Genomic DNA, 17,123 nt, shown 5'->3' on the forward strand with positions numbered 1-17,123 from the left:
TGCTAGGGAGAAGAGGGGGGGAAATACTTTTCGGAAAAAGTCCCAATAATGCAATGAAAGTTGGAAGTGTCTGGAGCCACTTCCTTAGCAAGGGCACCTCGGATAATTGAACGAACGGGGGCATCTCGGCGGAGGACTCTCTCGGGAAGCCTGGATCCTCCACCCACCCCAACCCCCACTTTTCTGATGGAAACATGGCATTAAAGCAGCACCAATGCAGTAAATCCCACTAAAATCACCTCTTGCTTACATTTGTTGAGTGTTCTGCTCCACCAAGCACATCTGACATGTTTCTCTGCCTGCAGGGACACAGTGCCTCAAGCCAGTTGTGCAGGAAGTTCTGACCATCTCGCCATTTCAGAGATTATATGCAATCGGTGAATCCATTGAGCTAACCTGTCCCAAAGGCTTTGTCGTTGCTGGGCCTTCACAGTACACATGCAGTGGGGATTCCTGGACACCACCCATTTCAAACTCGCTCACCTGTGAAAAAAGTGAGTGTCACCAGGGTCTGCTGAGATGGTGCCCCCCCAAAACTGGTAGTAGCATAGCACCCACAGGGGTGCTATTTCTTGAGGATGTGTTGGGAGAAGAAAGCAGAAGTTTCCACTCACAGGCTAGGTTTTCTATTTCAACCTGTGTCATGATGAGATCAGGCAGCAGATAACACGTTATTGGTCAAGCAGATATCTTCAAATTTTAGAAAGCAAGGTCGATTTTCTTTTCCAATACAATGTTTCAATATTTTGAGGGAGTGCAAGCTCGGCCATCCAACAAAATCAGAATTAATGGTAAACTGAAAATTTGGCTAAAGTGGAGGGCCATAAAAAAGTAGTGCACACTACTTTTTAATTATTTTATTTTATTTTATTTTATTTTATTTTATTTTATTTTATTTTATTTTGAGAGCATTTTATTTTAACTTAAAACACAGAAATGCATGATTATCCACCCATTTTCTGACATAGGACCAAGCTCTTATTTTCTTTTTATTTCTTTTTTATTTTTTTAATGTTTATTTATTCTTGAGAGAGCAAGAACAGAGCACAAGCACGGGAGGGGCAGGAGAGAGAGGGAGACACAGAATCTGAAGCAGGCTCCAGGCTCTGAGCTGTCAGCACAGAGCCCGACGCGGGGCTTGAACTCACCAACTGCAAGATCATGACCTAAGCCGCAGATGGACGCTTAACCAACTGAGCCACCCAGGCGCCCCCCAAGCTCTTATTTTCTAGTCTTCTGATTTCAGCTCCAAGACTTCTTCCTCAAATAAAGCAAATACATGACTCACCACCTATGTTATTCCCTATCAGTTCCTCTAAAATCATGTTTAATTGCAGGTGGGGCGCTTCTTTAAAAAACACCTCCAGTTAGGTTCCTTCCCCCAATTCTGATGTCACTGAGCTGGGGAGGGCCTAGTATTTGGCGTTTGTTTAAGATTTCTTCTAGCTAACCCAAATGCATGCAGAGTTGAGAACTGTTGTTTTGAAGAGAGGTAAAACGTTAAAGTCACTTTTGAAACAAATTGACTAGAGAATGATTTTAAATTTATGTATATACATAAATTTTATATATGAAATATATGTATTTCATAATCTTTTACAGTAGTCACATCCCCAGTGAACTCAAAGCAAAATTTTTGCAAATCATTTTTAATTGTTCAAAATTCCCAACTTTTTATTTAAAAACGTTTATCACTTGATACAGTTCATTAGCTTACACAATCACAATAACAATTGGCCTAAATGGATTTGGAAACAACACTGATAAGCCTGTAGCTGCAGAAGTGTCACGCTTTGGAAGACAGTGTTGCCAAAAGAGATTGCAAGAGGCCCTAGGTCTCTTGGTCTCTGGGCCAGAAGGAATCGGAGGATAGAACAGACACCGCAGATAGGTGGTGCAAGCAGGAAAGTTTATTAAAGCAAAAGGATACTCGTAGAGGAAGACCAGGTAGGCTCCAGGGAGCAAATGCCCCAAATTTCTTCTGTTTACAAGCTTTTTTTATATTTTGAGTAATTAGGGGAGGAATATTCACTGAGGTAAGCAGCATGCTTTTTTCAGGAATCCAGGTTCCACCCCTTTCCTTTCCTTTTTTGGATTGATCACAACTGTCATGGTGATTTTAGGGGCAGAGACCTTTCAGAACTGCAATGCAAATGATATAATGAGGGAAATGTCCGGGTGGCTGGGTGGCTCAGTCCGGTTAAGTGTGGACTTTCGGCTCAGGTCATGATTTCGCCTTCCAGGAGTTCTGAGCTGTCAGCACCGAGCCTGGAGCCTGCTTTGGATTCTTTGTCCACCCCCTTTCCCCCACCCTCCCCCCCCCACCTTTGCCCCTCGTGTTCTTTCATGCTCTGTCTCTCAAAAATAAATAAATGTTAAAAAAATTTTTTTAATATAATGAGGGAAATGTCTTCTGAGGATATAACAAAGCCTCACCTAGCTGTTGGTGGGGGATTTTCCTATTGCAACGAGTGGCCTCCCACCCCCCCCCTTTAATGCAACTAAGGGGTGCCTTTCTGCTTTGTCCCTCCTCATTACTATCTAACTGCCTCCTCTAACAAGAGGAACCCATAAACTTGGAAGTCAGGCAATTACCATGGAGGGACTGGGGAACCTAGCCTGGCAAGTCAGTTATTTGGAAGACAGTTGAGGGCATCTACTAATTCATATCTTCCAAATTTTTCAATTGTTCAAATAATGTCTCATTTTTATTCAGAGGGTCCTTGAAGATATATGTGAAATCAGCTATGATTAGGCCCATTTTGCTTACATAAAAGCAGAAGGTAGTGAGGGACTAAATTAAACCCGAGGTCAGGCAGTTTGAGTCAACAGGAATTGAGCTACAGTTGAACTCATTCCCCAAGGTCTTTGCCATGTGGCCTTCTTTATCCTCTTCTAGGCTATTATAATGCGTGAAGAAAAGGGGGAAAGCTAACTTATTAAATAAACTTAAAATTACTGATAAAGAGGTATCATGGGCAGCACCTAAGTGGCTCAGTCGGTGGAACCTCTGACTCTTGATTTCGGCTCAGGTCATGGTCTCACAGTTGTGAGATCAAGCCCCACTTTGGCCTCTGGGCTCACAGCACAGATCCTACTTGGGATTCTCTCTCTCTCTCTGCTCCTCCCCTGTTTGGTCTCTCTCCCTCTCTCTCAAAATAAATAAGTAAACTTAAAAAAAAAGAGAGAGATCATGGAAGTTTGTGAGAACTTGAGGTTGATATTGTGGCTTGATTTCACTCAACTCCTGATCATATATATCAGAGGGAACTACAGGCTTCAGAAGGTTAAGATCTCCGGGTATCTTCAGAAGCATCTTCTCTATATAGCACTGTCCACACACACACACATACACACCCATGACTCTGTGTTTGGAAAATAAATTGAGATTATAATCTAATCTGAGAAAGAATGAAATGTTCTACATCTAGATAAAGTAAATAAATATCCTGTCTTGTGTATTTTCTCTCCAACAACATTGGCAAAAAGATCAATGAGGGAAGTCAGAAAGAGAGAGAAAATCATCAATAAAACTGGGCGCTCTTTCCTCTCAATGTGTGGAGAGCTGTGAGATAAAGAGGCTTTCAGGCCATCCCTGGTTAGGAAAAGGGTTTTAATTCTTTCAGTGTAAAAAAGGATTTTTGCTTCCTTAGGAATTGACATGGTAGGTGCCTCTACAGTTACTTTTTCTTACTCTGAGAAATTGACACCTCCAGAAGTTCCCCTTGACCCCAGCACTCCAAAGATCACACACAGCGTTCTCATTTCCATGTCATTCACAAACTGTTCCAGGCGGTGTGGGCAGCTGAGAGCCAGTTCTGACTTCAACCTGACATGCTGAGGGAGCAAAGACTCCTTGCCTGAGATCAGTGGCAACTTCAAATCAGTAATGGCAAATACTAGGAAGCTGAATCTCTTTGGAAACAATGTATAGCTAGGGGTCCTTCCCTGACCTAAGTGTGGATTTATTGACAAAGGGCAAAGAGGTATAGCTCTACAACAAAGCAAAGAAAAACAATCCCATGTCAATGGAATGCTTAGTATCTGAGGCCTTACCAGCCACTATACATCTCCATGTTCATGAAGGTTAAGGGCCAAATTTCATCAGAGGTTCCTGTGAGAGAATGATCATAGGAAACAGAAATAGCAGCAAAAAAGGAAAACCTACCAATTTTTATAATCTTTGTTTTTGCCTCTAACATAAACCTCCTTCCCTTACCAAACCTTCTGCCTTGTAGGCTAAAAGGAGTAACCATGAAGGGACACCTGGGTGGCTTAGTTGGTTAAGCATCCTACTCTTGATGCTGGCTCAGGTTGCGATCTCCACAATGGACCTGGACCCTGCTTGGGATTCTCTCTCTCTCTTTCTCTCTCTCTCTCTCTCTCTCTCTCTCTCTCTGCATCTCCCTGCTCTCTCTCTCTCTCTCTCTCTCTCTCTCAAAATAAATAAACATTAAAAAAAAGGAAAGCACCCTTGAGCTTGGTCTCCTGTTCTGCCATCTAATGTGGCAGGATATCTAGATATAGCTGCCTACTGCCATCCTTTGACAATTACTTGCTTCCAGAAGCCATTGTGGTTCTGTGGATGCCCGATCAGATTCAGTCCTGGGAAGTCTGTTTCACACAACAGCTCACCTGTGGTTTCAATGATTCCACGTAGAATAATAACAAATTTAAATCATTAGCACAGACTTCTCCACTGAGTTAAACCCAAAAAGTCACATTAGTATGTATCTATTTTGATCTAGTTTGTTTGAGTGACTTAAAGACACCATAAATTTAACACATGCAGAGAGAAACTCTTGAGTCATTACCCCCCTCCCTAAAACTAAACGTCTTATAATATTTTCTATTACAGTTAAGGCACCAATGTCTATTATCTAATGCAAACTAAAAACCTAGAAACCATACTTTGCAGCTCTCATAACTTACCCACAATAGGCAATTTTATCTGTCTATTCTGATAAATATGTCACAAGTTTACCTACTTGTCTCCATTTCCAACTCAACATTTTGATCCAAATTACCATCCTCTTTCACCTGCTCTACTATAATAACCTCATAGACTGTCTACCCATAGCCTTCTTGGCCACCATATCTCTTCAAATCCATTCTCTGCATACATAGGCCACAATTCATTTCTTTTTCAGAATCCGGGCCTGAGTTTGTCATATGACCCCTGACTTATACCACCAAAGACTTTTCATTGTTTATAAAATAAAGGCAAACGTCTTTCAAAAACTCTATAAGACCCTGCACAGCCTGGTACACACTCACCTCTCTGGCCTCATCTTGTTCCATGCTCTTGTTTTTCTGCATTTCAACTGCATTGGCCTTCTTTCAGTTCCAGGAAAATCACATGCTGTCTCTCTTTGTAGAACTTCCATGCCTGATGTTTCCTTTGCTGTGAACACATTCCCTTTCTTCTTTCCATTTTGCCATTCTGAACCTTCCTCACTACGTCAGTTTTCCTGATTATATGCTTTCTCTTTAATAATGCTAATAATATGAGCAATTCTATTTGTATTGGTGTGTTTGATTAATGTCAGTCTGCCCTCACAAAACTATAAGCTCTGTGAGCATAGAATCTGGGTGAAATTTTAGTCAGTCCACTATTTCCAGAACATAACACAGTGCTGAAAATATTGTAGTTGCCCAGTCAATATTTGAAGAACAAATGAACAGAAATTTCACAAATTCCATTTTCTTCAGTTCTCTGTACTTAACAGCAATTTTAGGTTGGAAAATGACAGCTCATGAGAGCTAGAAAAGACCTTTAGATGGAATATTTCATGACAACATATTTAGAAAAGGCAAAATGAGTGCTCTAACTACAGATAAATGAGAACTTTTCGCCACTGCCTTTCTACTAAATCCAAATGTATCGCTTGGAAGTCATGCTGTGCACTGTCCTTTACCTCTTTTCTTTTGTTTCAGATGTTTTGACAAAATTAAAGGGTCATTGCCAACCAGGACAAAAACAGTTGGGATCTGAATGCATTTGCATGTCTCCAGAAGAAGACTGTAGGTGAGAGATACTCTATGGACTGTATTTGGAAATTGGGAAAACCAGTCTCGTGTAACCAGTTTGATAGAGGAGCTGAGCTTCTTGAAGCACAAACACGAAACATATTAATTTTTCACATAACTGATACCCCCTGTGCTCTGTTGATTTCTTCCCCACTGGGTAGCAAGCTTTCTTAATTATCTCTCAGCCCCGTTCCCTAAGTTTGCATGGCATTTGTTTATCAAGACAGTTTTAGTTTTGTTTATGAAGACTTATTCCTGTCCATAATTGGTTTCAGACTCAATTATCTCAAAGCCTTCCTCTTCCCCCTAACCACAGGGCAAGGTTGTGACTCCAAAAACTTAGAATAGAGAAAGTGGTATAAACATGGACTTCATGCATATATACTCCCCTTTGTCAGTTTATTTTTCATGCTGGGGTAGAGAGCACGAAGAAAAAAAATGAAAAATCCTGTGACCGCCATGACTAGATAGCTATCTCCTCTTTGTTGTTATAACTGCCTTTTCTTTCCCTTTCTTTTCTTTTCTTTTCTTTTCTTTTCTTTTCTTTTCTTTTCTCTTCTTTTCTTTTCTTTTCTTTTCTTTTCTTTTCTTTTCTTTTCTTTTCTTTTCTTCTCTTTTTTTTAAAGTAATCTCTACTTCAATGTGGAGCTCTAACTCACAATCCTAAGATCAAGAGTTGCATTCTCCACTGACTTAGCCAGCCAGGTGCCCCTAACTGCCTTTCCTTTAAATGAATACACTGAGGAGAGTTGAGGGTGCTTCTTTTTTTTTTTTTTTTTAATGTTTATTTATTTTGAGAGAGTGTCTGTGAAAGGGAGAAGGGCAGAGAGAGAGAGAGAGAAATTGAGGATCCAAAGCAGGCTCTGTGCTGACAGCAGAGAGCTGGATATGGGGCTTGAACCCACAAATTGTCAGATCATAACCTGAGCCAAAGTCAGATGCTTAGCTGACGGAGCCACACAAGTGCCCCAAGCATCCTTCTTTTTTAAAATTTTTTTTAACATTTATTTATTTTTGAGACAGAGAGAGACAGACCATGAACGGGGGAGGGTCAGAGAGAGAGGGAGACACAGAATCTGAAGCAGGCTCCAGGCTCTGAGCCATCAGCCCAGAGCCCGACGCGGGGCTCGAACTCACGGACCGTGAGATCGTGACCTGAGCTGAAGTCGGACGCTTAACCGACTGAGCCACCCAGGTGCCCCAACATCCTTCTTAATTTAATGGCTTTCAGTCAGATTTAATCCAAAACAGTGTTAGATAAAGATAAAATTTTGTTTCTCCATCTCACAAAATAAATGCAGAGGTTGCCAACCTAGGGCTCGTATGGTAACTCTCGTTGCAGATAGGACCGAGGCTCCTTCCTGCTCTTGTTCCACCATCCTTAAATTGTGTCATGGTCCTAGATTGCTGTGCAGGAGTAGGAAGGGAGAAGACCAAAAATGGACATTTTCTCTGTTTTTAAGGAGAATTCTCAGAAGACCCATCACTCACTTTCATCTCATTAACCTTTTCTTATTCGTATGACCACACACACCTTTGACTGGATGCATAGACATTTTGAATAAAATTAGAGTTATATTACTGAGGAGAAGAAAGACTGAATGTCGGGAAGGGAAGCCAGCAGACTGTGCCCAGTTGTTATCCTTCACCTTTAACACCAATTAGCTCCCATGTTCCTCTGTGCTGCGGGTGAACAAACACTTATAGGGACTGATTTATTTATTTATTTATTTATTTATTTATTTATTTATTTATTAACACTATAGGGTCTTTTCCTGTATAATTCTACAAACATCATTCAACCCAGGGGTGGTCCTATCTACCCCCCTCCCCCACCTCAATCCTCACCAGGGTGATCCATCATGTAGCTTCTTGCTGCTGGAGTCCCCTCATCCAACAGACGGCCTTCCGGGGAGTACCTGCAGCATTCATATTGCCCATTTAATGCAGAAGAAACTTCCTTCTTTGTCTTTCCAATACCAAGTCATGAGAATGCAGACTGTCCTCTGGAACTCTCTGAATTTCAGCTCTCCCCTACCTCTCTAGACTCTTTCTGTAGTCCTCTGTTCTCTTCTATACAACATCGAAGGTGTTTGTGGGACTGGCTAGCCCCACAGTTTAAGCTCTCTGAACACAGGGAGTGGCCTTTTTCTTCTCAGCTCTAGCACCTGGAGACAATTTTGCACACTGATGCCCTGATTGCTAACTCGAAGATTGACATCAGAGAAGAAACTCAAATTTAGAGTAAACCAGCCCTTGTCCTCTCAACAAAAGAAGGACTGTAGCTGCTGATTACCTCCTAGCAGCAGGACCTAGCATCTACTTAGGGAGATTAAGCAAGTTACCCAAGGAAGGATATCAAAACTGATGTACTTAATCAAAGTATACAAACACACTTGCAAAGCTATGTAATGATAGAAGACTCTGGTGCTGCAAATTAATGAATGTTAGAGAATTCTGAGGAGGTCCAGACTACATGGGCTAGGTTGATCAGGGCTACCTTCAAAGTGTGGTCAGGAATTAAACTGGACACAGACAGGCATAGAAGAGAGACAATACAATGCTGACTGAGCAGGGCATCGGATGCCAGCAAAGGAAAGGTAATCTTATAATTTTAGAAAATGATCAATGTAGCTGCCAGGTAATACGGATTAAGAAGGAAAGGAAAATAATTCTAGAAAGGAAAGTTAGTTGGAGTCAAATTATGGAGGATCTTGATTACCAGAATTTAAGAATTCAGACTTTGATTTGAAGACAATTGGGAGTAACACCAAGATTAAGATGAAATTCTAGTGGCTTAGTTGGCTAAGCATCCAACTTTGGCTCAGGTCATGATCTCATGGTTCATGAGTTTGAGCTCTGTGTCGGGCTCTGTGCTGACAGCTGAGAGCCTGGAGCCTGCTTCAAATTCTGTGTCTCCCTCACTCTCTGCCATTCTCTTGTTCATGCTCTGTCTCTCTCAAAAATAAATAAACATTAAAAGAAAAAAAGATGAAATTCTAGAAAGATGAATCCCAGAGCCCACAAGATGAAAGAAGAGAAGCTGGGGGCATGGGGCAGATGGGGAGGCGGGTCGTCAGAAAACTGGCTGGAAAGATTACATATTATATTGGCTACATGCCATCTCCTTTTTTCTAGTCTTCATATATAAATGCGCTCTTTCCTCTCTTGGGCAGCCATTATTCTGAAGATCTCTGTGTGTTTGATACAGACACCAACCATTACTTTACTTCACCTGCTTGTACGTTTTTGGCTCAGAAATGTTTAAATAATCAGCAACTCCATTTTCTACATATTGGTTCCTGCCAAGAAGGTCCACAGTTAGAATGGGGTCTTGAAAGAGCAAAACTCTCATCCAACAGCACAAAGAAAGAATCCTGTGGCTATGACACCTGCTACGACTGGGAAAAGTGTTCGGGTAAGCCCTGGTGGTGACCACACACTGGAAATGCTCTCTCTTAGCCTTCATCTCAACTAGTTAATCTTATTTACATTTATATACTCTCTCTTCTCTCTCTCTCTCTCTCTCTCACACACACACACACACACACACAAAACCTTTCCTTAATCAAAAATAATCCCTTTACACTGTTTTATAAAAACACTTTATAAAATTTTTTTATTTAAATACAAAAATATAACCCAGTCACTATTAGAAATAACTACCTTAGTAGTTTTAGTGTGAATCTTCCCAATTATTGTTCTATGCATATACAATCATATATGCATATATGCATATACAATCATATATGCATACAATCATATATACATATATGCATGCAAAAAGTTTATGTATTTTGAGAGAGATGGAGAGCAAGCAGGGGAAGGACAGAGAGAGAGGGAGACAGAATCCCAAGCAGGCTCCGCACTGTCAGCAGAGTCTGCTTGGGATTCTGTCTCCCTCTCTCTCAAAATTGTCTAAATTTTCCTCTGGCATTTGAGACTGGCTAGGGCAACATAGCTAGAGCCTAGAGCCTAGACTGAGTTCCTCATGGATAATAATTGCCAGAAACATCTTCAAATTTTTTTAAGTCCTCCTGCAGTGCCAGCCTCCAAGGCTGGCAGTGTTAATCAGGCAGGGCTCTCTGAGCCCAGTCAGGGTTTCTCATGGGTTTGGGCACTGTTTCTCCCAGGTGGAACATTCTCCAACCTTCTACTGCTTCCCTCTCACCATGCATGGGGTCAACCAGATGTTCCAAGGTGCTCTGGGACTCATGCCTGCAGTCATCCATGGCTCCGAGCTAGACTCTCATTCCCAGAAAGCAGGGTATTTGCCAGGACTGCTTGAGATTGGCCTGCTAGTATGGTGCTAACACTCTAAGTCAGAGTTACTGTAATTGTTTATATAGAGAAGCATCCCGTAAAAAAAAATTCCCCAGGGCCTTATACACAAGGGTGGCCCTGATTATATTACTTTTTTTTTTTTTTAGGTATCATACTTCACATCTTATTTTCTATATTGCTGTTTTTCAATTAATATATCATGAAACTATTTTCATGTCATCATATATTATTCTGCTACATAATTTTCAATCTCTGCAAAAGTCCATGTGGACATTCTATAACTTACTTAACTAATCTTCTGTTAAGTGTTTAGATTTTTCCCAATATTTTCCTATTATAAGCAGTGCTATAATAGACAAATTGATCACAGATAAATCTATAATCTTAGATTCTTTCCTCAGGATATACCTTAGAAAATGAAATGTATTGGTAAACATTATTTTCACATATAAAGTCTTTGTTGGCACAGTGTATCAACTTGCTTTCCAGAAATGTTTCTACCATATTATATTCCTGTCTACAATGTATAAGAAAGACTACCACCCATACCTTCACCGAAACTTTGAGTTATTACTTCTTTATCTTTCTGCCAACTTGATACTTAAGAAGGGGCATTACATTTCTATTTTCTGTAAGCGAATTGGCTATGGGCATTTTTGTTTGTGAATTGGAAGCGGAAACTTCACAGCAGTGAGTACATTTTCTCTAAGATGAAGTTTGACCCTGAAACAGTTCAGCTAAGCTTTATATAATACATAGATATGGGCCAAAGATTAGGATTTAGCAGAAATCAAGTATGCAGCTAGATTTCCTTTGTGACACATCCTCAAAGAACTATCTTAGATTGAGACATAAAGTATATAATGGAAACTTGTTGAATTGTTACATTAAATTTTTGCTAAAACCACTTTACCTTTGCAAAAATAAACACAAAAACTTCAATGTTCCCCTTGGCTCTTCAATTCAGTCCTGGAAAAGGAGAGAGGTCTTATTACCCAAATCCACTTCCTTCCTGATCCACTTAACTCTGATTATCAAGACCCAGCTCCCCTGGGAGGTGGCAGTATTGAATTCATGACAGAGGGTAGACACAGGTGGCATTGTCCATAGGCCACCTGAGGGTGGCCACTCGGGAGGTCAATGTCTGAGACTTCTGACCTTCGTGCCATATCTGAACAAGGCAAGTCCACATAAGAGACAGCATGCCAGGGTCTGATATATATATTGCCTAATTCTGATCAGTATTAAATCACCTTGTGGCTAAATGCTACCATTCATTTTTAACTGCCAGACCAACACCATTACCCAGCTGACATCTCAGAAATAATGAGGTATTAGTGGATGTGATTAGTGTTAGCATCCGTCCTTCCATTTTTATCATGGAGAAAAGATCTTCATAGAACTCCATATTTCAATGATTTTTTTTTGCTCTTTTTCCACAAATTATTCTTTTTAAATGTGTCTGAGTAACAAATAATCTCTGGCTTGCAATTTCATCAAAATCTGTCTTTACTATTGGCTCTCTGCTGTACAGATATCTAAATCCACAGCCACCAGGAGTCTACATTTGTCTAAAACAAGAACACTAAAAAGTTTGAATACTTAACCAATATTGCTCAAGTGACCAGAATGTCTTGGGGCAGTCAGACTAATCCATGAACACTCTATAATAAGATATTTCAGTCATTTAAAATATTCTTTGATCCTACACACAATCAGAATACTGAAAGCATTCCCCACCCCCTAAAGATAAGGTCTGCCTGTGCCAGTCTTCTCTAATTGGTGAGCAAAAGTCAACGTCATAGAGAATTCTGTTCAGTAGCACTATAGAACAGAATCAACGTACAAACCTCAGCATTTATGACTAAAGAGAAAACTAAAAATGTATTTTATACCCAACCCACATATGGCAAGTTGGGATATTATTAATTTTGAGTTGCATTGAATGTCACCTCGGTTAAACTGTTACTGACGACATTGTGTACTTTGCTACTCTTTTCCTTCTCTATCTAAAATGAGAGAAAAAGTTTAAAAATGGAACTTCAAAATAACATCAAGTTCCCATTTGAAAAGTTAGAACACAAATGGCTTCATAAGGAGTCTATTTCTATGCACATTGAATGTTTCGCCTAAATTTCAAAAATATCCACCATCAACTAATAGAAGGGGGAAATTTATTGAGCACACATCCATTTAGTATCCAAGATGCACAAGTCACTGTATATAATATGCGGAGGACTCTAAAGACAAACGAGCTTTATACCTTCCAATTGTTCACAGTACTTGGAGGAGTAACTTTTCATGATAATTGGATGAATAACTTTGATGAGAGCCAGCATGATATAAGAACACGTAAGAGAGAGAGAGAAATCTTCTGGCCTGGAAGGGTTTCATAAATATGGTAGCATGAGAATTGAGTGATGCAGGATGCATTAGTGTAGGTGGTGGGAAGGGCTTTATGGTGCTGGCAGTCTAAAAATGATCTTGCTAAGAGCATTTAAGCCACACCATACTAAAAGAATAATGACCATGGCTTTTCCACAAGCCTGGGGAACTGACATCCTTTCCAAAGGTGGAGCAGTCTCCTGTCCTTCACTAAACCCTATTGTTTACAACAATCGGCAAGGCCCTCCACAATGAGACTCTTTTCTAACTGGTTGACACAGGGCTTACAAGGGAATGCATGCTTTTTCATGAAATGTTTTCTACCAAAGATAGGCTATCTATGTGCCTCTGCGTATCTCCCCACTCCCTTTCCCTATTTTCTCCCATTGGTTGAGACACATGGGAAAGAACTGATACCCACCTAAAAGAAGCTACTTCTGAATGACATCATTGCTGATTCTCAGCCTAACTCAGATATTTTGGCAGCATGAGTTACCCCAGATCTATCAAAATACTTCTTTTTGATTGCTTATACCTACACCCCAAATTCAGAATTGAAATCAATTGATGAAGCAGAATGAATTGAGCACCTTGTTAAGAGCTAAGTGAGACATCTAGATGAACGAGCGCTCAAACAAAGCACTTATAACTGTCTTGGGAGAAAGACATATATGAAAAGCTAACTAACAAGAAAGTGTAAAAATACCAGATAGAGTACTAACAAATTTACACTATTGAAGTCTAGTTAAAACTTTAGTTAAAGTTCAGTTGTTGTGGGGGTAAGTGGGTATGAAATACTTCATGGAGGAGGTGAGCCTGTAGAAACTGGGCATGTGGGAGAAAGTAAAAAAGACCACGTCACTGTAGCAAAAGAAGGGGATAGCATGGGCAAGAGGGCAAAAACTGGAACACTGTTAAAGTCTCATTTGGGAAGCAGAAAGAGAGTTACTCTAAGTGGAATTGAAAAAGCAGAAAAGACAATGTTGCAAAAGGACTTTGAGGGCAAACTGTAGAGGATCTTGAACTTTAATTAAAACATGCGTGTATAGAAATGAGCCTATATCCCCCCCTACTCAAAATTTATTTAATATTCTTGACTTTGGTAAGTTTATCCCAAGTGATCATTTTAAAACAATTTCATGAATGAAAGATCTACATGAATTATGAAGTGACTGGGTGATTTTGAAACCAGGCCTCCTAAAAGAATCACCAACCTGGAAATATTCTAGAAAGAAGTCAATAGCTGTGGTATAGAGTTATGTTAAAGAATTAAGGCCTATTCGTGATTGAAAACCTGCCTCTACCACTTACTAATTGTGGAACCATGGGCTGATCAATTAAACTCTCTGGGATTACTAACAAGCTCATTTGTAGAATTAGTTTGATAACATATAGTTCATATGTTTGAGAATTAAATGAAATAAAACATGCAAAGCACTTGGCTTCTTATGTGGTTTCATAGTACATTCTCAATAGAAGGTGGTACCAACGAGAAAATAACAGAGAAGACCGTCTGTAGATGTTGTAGAAATAGATTTGACAGGATATAGTAGTGACAGATTAGATGTGGTCAGTGAGTGAGAGCAAGGTGTCAGAGGTAGCCCAGCTCCTGAATCTTACTGGCTGACTCGTGGATTCTGTTCTCTCACATCCAGATCACTCCATTTGACCACAGTTGGGTCTTTTGGGCCATTGCCTTTGTTCTAGCTTTCCGATACATTGCCACCAAAGTGCCTGCTCCTCTGGGGACAAATTAGGTAAAATCAAACCCTGAAGTCCTGTGGTGAGTCACACTGTCTCCCTCTCATTTCAGCCGCCACTTCTGAGTGTGTCTGCCTGTTGCCTCCCCAGTGCTTCAAGGGTGGAAACCAACTCTACTGCATCAGAATGGGATCATCGATGAGTGAGAAAACAGTGAACATCTGTGACATAGGAGCTATAAGATGTGCCAACAGGAAAGTGGAAATACTGTATCCTGGGAGGTGTTCAACCTAAAACAATCACTGAATAACAGATTTACTGTCCCAAAATAATCCCTACAAGAGGGCATTCTCCTACAAACAGCAGACTGGTGTGCCCAGAAGTTACTGACATAAATTCTTTTGTGTTACTTTCATATAATTCTTCTGCATGACTCTCCTGCCTTAGTCTTTCCTATCCAACCTCAGCCTATGATGTTTTCTGTAGCAACACCTCAGTAGTAACTTTCACATCAATCCAGTGAATTCTGTTCACGCTGCACTAAAACGATGGGACTTCTGAGGACCTTATGAAGCCTGTAGTATTAAGCATCCTCACAAGTACAATTAAGAACAAAAACCATAATTGTCTTCAATTATTCAATAAACATAAACCTACAACAACTTGGAAAACACATTCTTAAAACCCAACTTTCCTTCATGCATTCATTCAACAAATAATTCTGAATGTCTCCAATGTGCCACGGACTGTTTAGGACGCTGGGGAATCGGCAGTGAATAAAAGAGACAAAATCCCTTGCCTTCATGAAGCTTACATTCATGTGGAGACAGGCAAACAAAAAACAAAATAAACATACAAAATATATAGTATGTTTGATGGTGATGGTGGTAATTGCTATGGAAAAAATAATGTAAGGAAAGGTGAGTCCCATCATGTCATGCAAGGAGACACTCCATAGTAATAAGCATCACAGTAGGGATGATTGGGAACAAGTGGAAATTGCCTTGTTTAAAGTAGTTGAAAAACTCCTGGAGTTCCATACTCTTAGGAAAAAAGATTCTTCTTGCCTCAGCTAAAGTGCATTCCAAAGCTTTTAAATTGAAGTATGTGATGGATGGAAAATCATCAGAGAATTTTGAAGGAATAATTTTTAAGTTAAATTATATCCAAGTAGACATCCATTTCTCAGAGAAGTTAGACTGTCATTTTATTGGGGAAGAGGAGTGTCTTTGGAACAGCAATTCTCAAATATTGGTCTCAGAATCACCTGGAGTACTTGTTAATACACACGATTGCAACCCACCCCCAGTTTCTGGTTCAGTAGGTCTGGGGTGGGGCCAGAGAATTTCTAACAACTTTCCAGGTAGTACCACTAATGATCATTGGGAAGGTCACGTTTTGAAAACAGTTTAGAAATGGAGTCATCCAACAGTTCATTCTGTTTGATTTACTAACTGATCTCCAAACCTTAGCCAGCCAATCTCCAAGCCCCTGAGTGGAAGGATATTTCCTTCCTCTAAAACTCAATGGGGTTCCCACCTAGTGGAAGGGGGCCGTGAGCCACAGCCACCTGCAGCACCCTCATTAGACCTTATACATTAAATGTCACTCCTGTTCCATCTCATTCGTCATAAGATGTTGGCAACATCTAAAACATCTTGCAATATCAAACAGAGGTATGAGGAAGGAACGACCCAGCAATTGCACTACTAGGTATTTATCCAAGGGATACAGGTATGCTGTTTCAAAGGGGCACCCAGATGTTTATAGCAGCACTATTGACAATAGCCAAAGTATGGAAAGAGCCTGAACGTCCATCGATGGATAAATGGATAAAGAAGATGTGGTATATATGGAGTATTACTCGGCAATCAAAAAGGATGAAATCTTGCCATTTGCAACTACGAGGATGGAACTAGAGGGTATTGCTAAGTGAAATTAGTCAGAGAATGACAAATATCCTACGACTTCACTCATATGAGTACTTTAAGACACAGAACAGATGAACATAAGGGAAGAGAAGCAAAAATAATATAAAAACAGGGAGGGGGGCAAAAAAGAGACTCTTAAATATGGAGAACAAACAGAGGGTTGCTGGAGGGATTGTGGGAGGGGGGATGGGCTAAATGGGTAAGGGGCATTAAGGAATCTACTCCTGAAATCATTGTTGCACTATATGCTAACTAGCTTAGATGTAAATTTAAAAAGTTAACTTAAATTTAATTTAATTAAAAAAAAGAAGTATGAGGAAGGAAAAAAAAACTAGGACAGAAAAAATTTTCCTAGTGTAACAGCAATTGAGTGGGAATTTTTCTCTTCCCACAATCAGTAACCTATCTTCCCCAGTCACGCCACCCCCTCCCATCTCACAAAATTGGTGCAGGCCATCTCGTCAGCATCATGCCTTCAGAGCTCCCAAGAGTCCAAACTGAGGGCAAAGAGGTATTAAATACTCCCATGTTCCAAGGAGAGCCACTACTGAATCAAGAGCATTTCCTCAGGAATGAGTTGGAGCTGCTCTCCCCAGCTCTCACACCTGTCCCACACCGTTCTGAGGGGAGAGGAGGACCTGGGACCAGGGGACCAGGGGAGGAGGGAGGGAGGCCATGGGAATCGGCAGCCTAGTGAATACAGTTTTCATAGAGAGAGTCCTACTCCTCCCCTGAGACCTTTTAGAACTTTTCCCCTCCTGAATGAGGAGGTGGAGGATGCAGAAAGTATCC

The 17,123-nt window shown here is 40.4% G+C and overlaps 1 protein-coding gene and 1 long non-coding RNA gene across 3 annotated transcripts in view; one reads left to right on the forward strand and one right to left on the reverse strand.

Annotated features, from left to right (window-relative positions):
* C6 (complement C6) overlaps positions 1-15,062 on the forward strand; it is a 65,060-nt gene extending 49,998 nt beyond the window's left edge. For both annotated transcript variants that reach the window (XM_015543515.2, XM_015543516.2), the window contains 4 exons: positions 306-494; positions 5,938-6,028; positions 9,207-9,448; positions 14,513-15,062. In XM_015543515.2, coding sequence (XP_015399001.2) covers positions 306-494; positions 5,938-6,028; positions 9,207-9,448; positions 14,513-14,694 — 704 coding nt within the window. In that variant the 3' untranslated portion in view covers positions 14,695-15,062. The remainder of the gene's footprint in view (positions 1-305; positions 495-5,937; positions 6,029-9,206; positions 9,449-14,512) is intronic.
* LOC122231816 lies at positions 407-14,506 on the reverse strand. Its single transcript, XR_006209069.1, has 3 exons — positions 14,320-14,506; positions 11,228-11,283; positions 407-483 (listed from the first exon to the last, which is right to left on the reverse strand). It is a non-coding gene; the product is annotated as an uncharacterized LOC122231816 (long non-coding RNA).
* Positions 15,063-17,123: the final 2,061 nt, after the last annotated feature.

The sequence above is a fragment of the Panthera tigris genome, chromosome A1, assembly GCF_018350195.1.
Source record: "Panthera tigris isolate Pti1 chromosome A1, P.tigris_Pti1_mat1.1, whole genome shotgun sequence".
NCBI classification, from domain to species: Eukaryota; Metazoa; Chordata; class Mammalia; order Carnivora; family Felidae; genus Panthera; species Panthera tigris.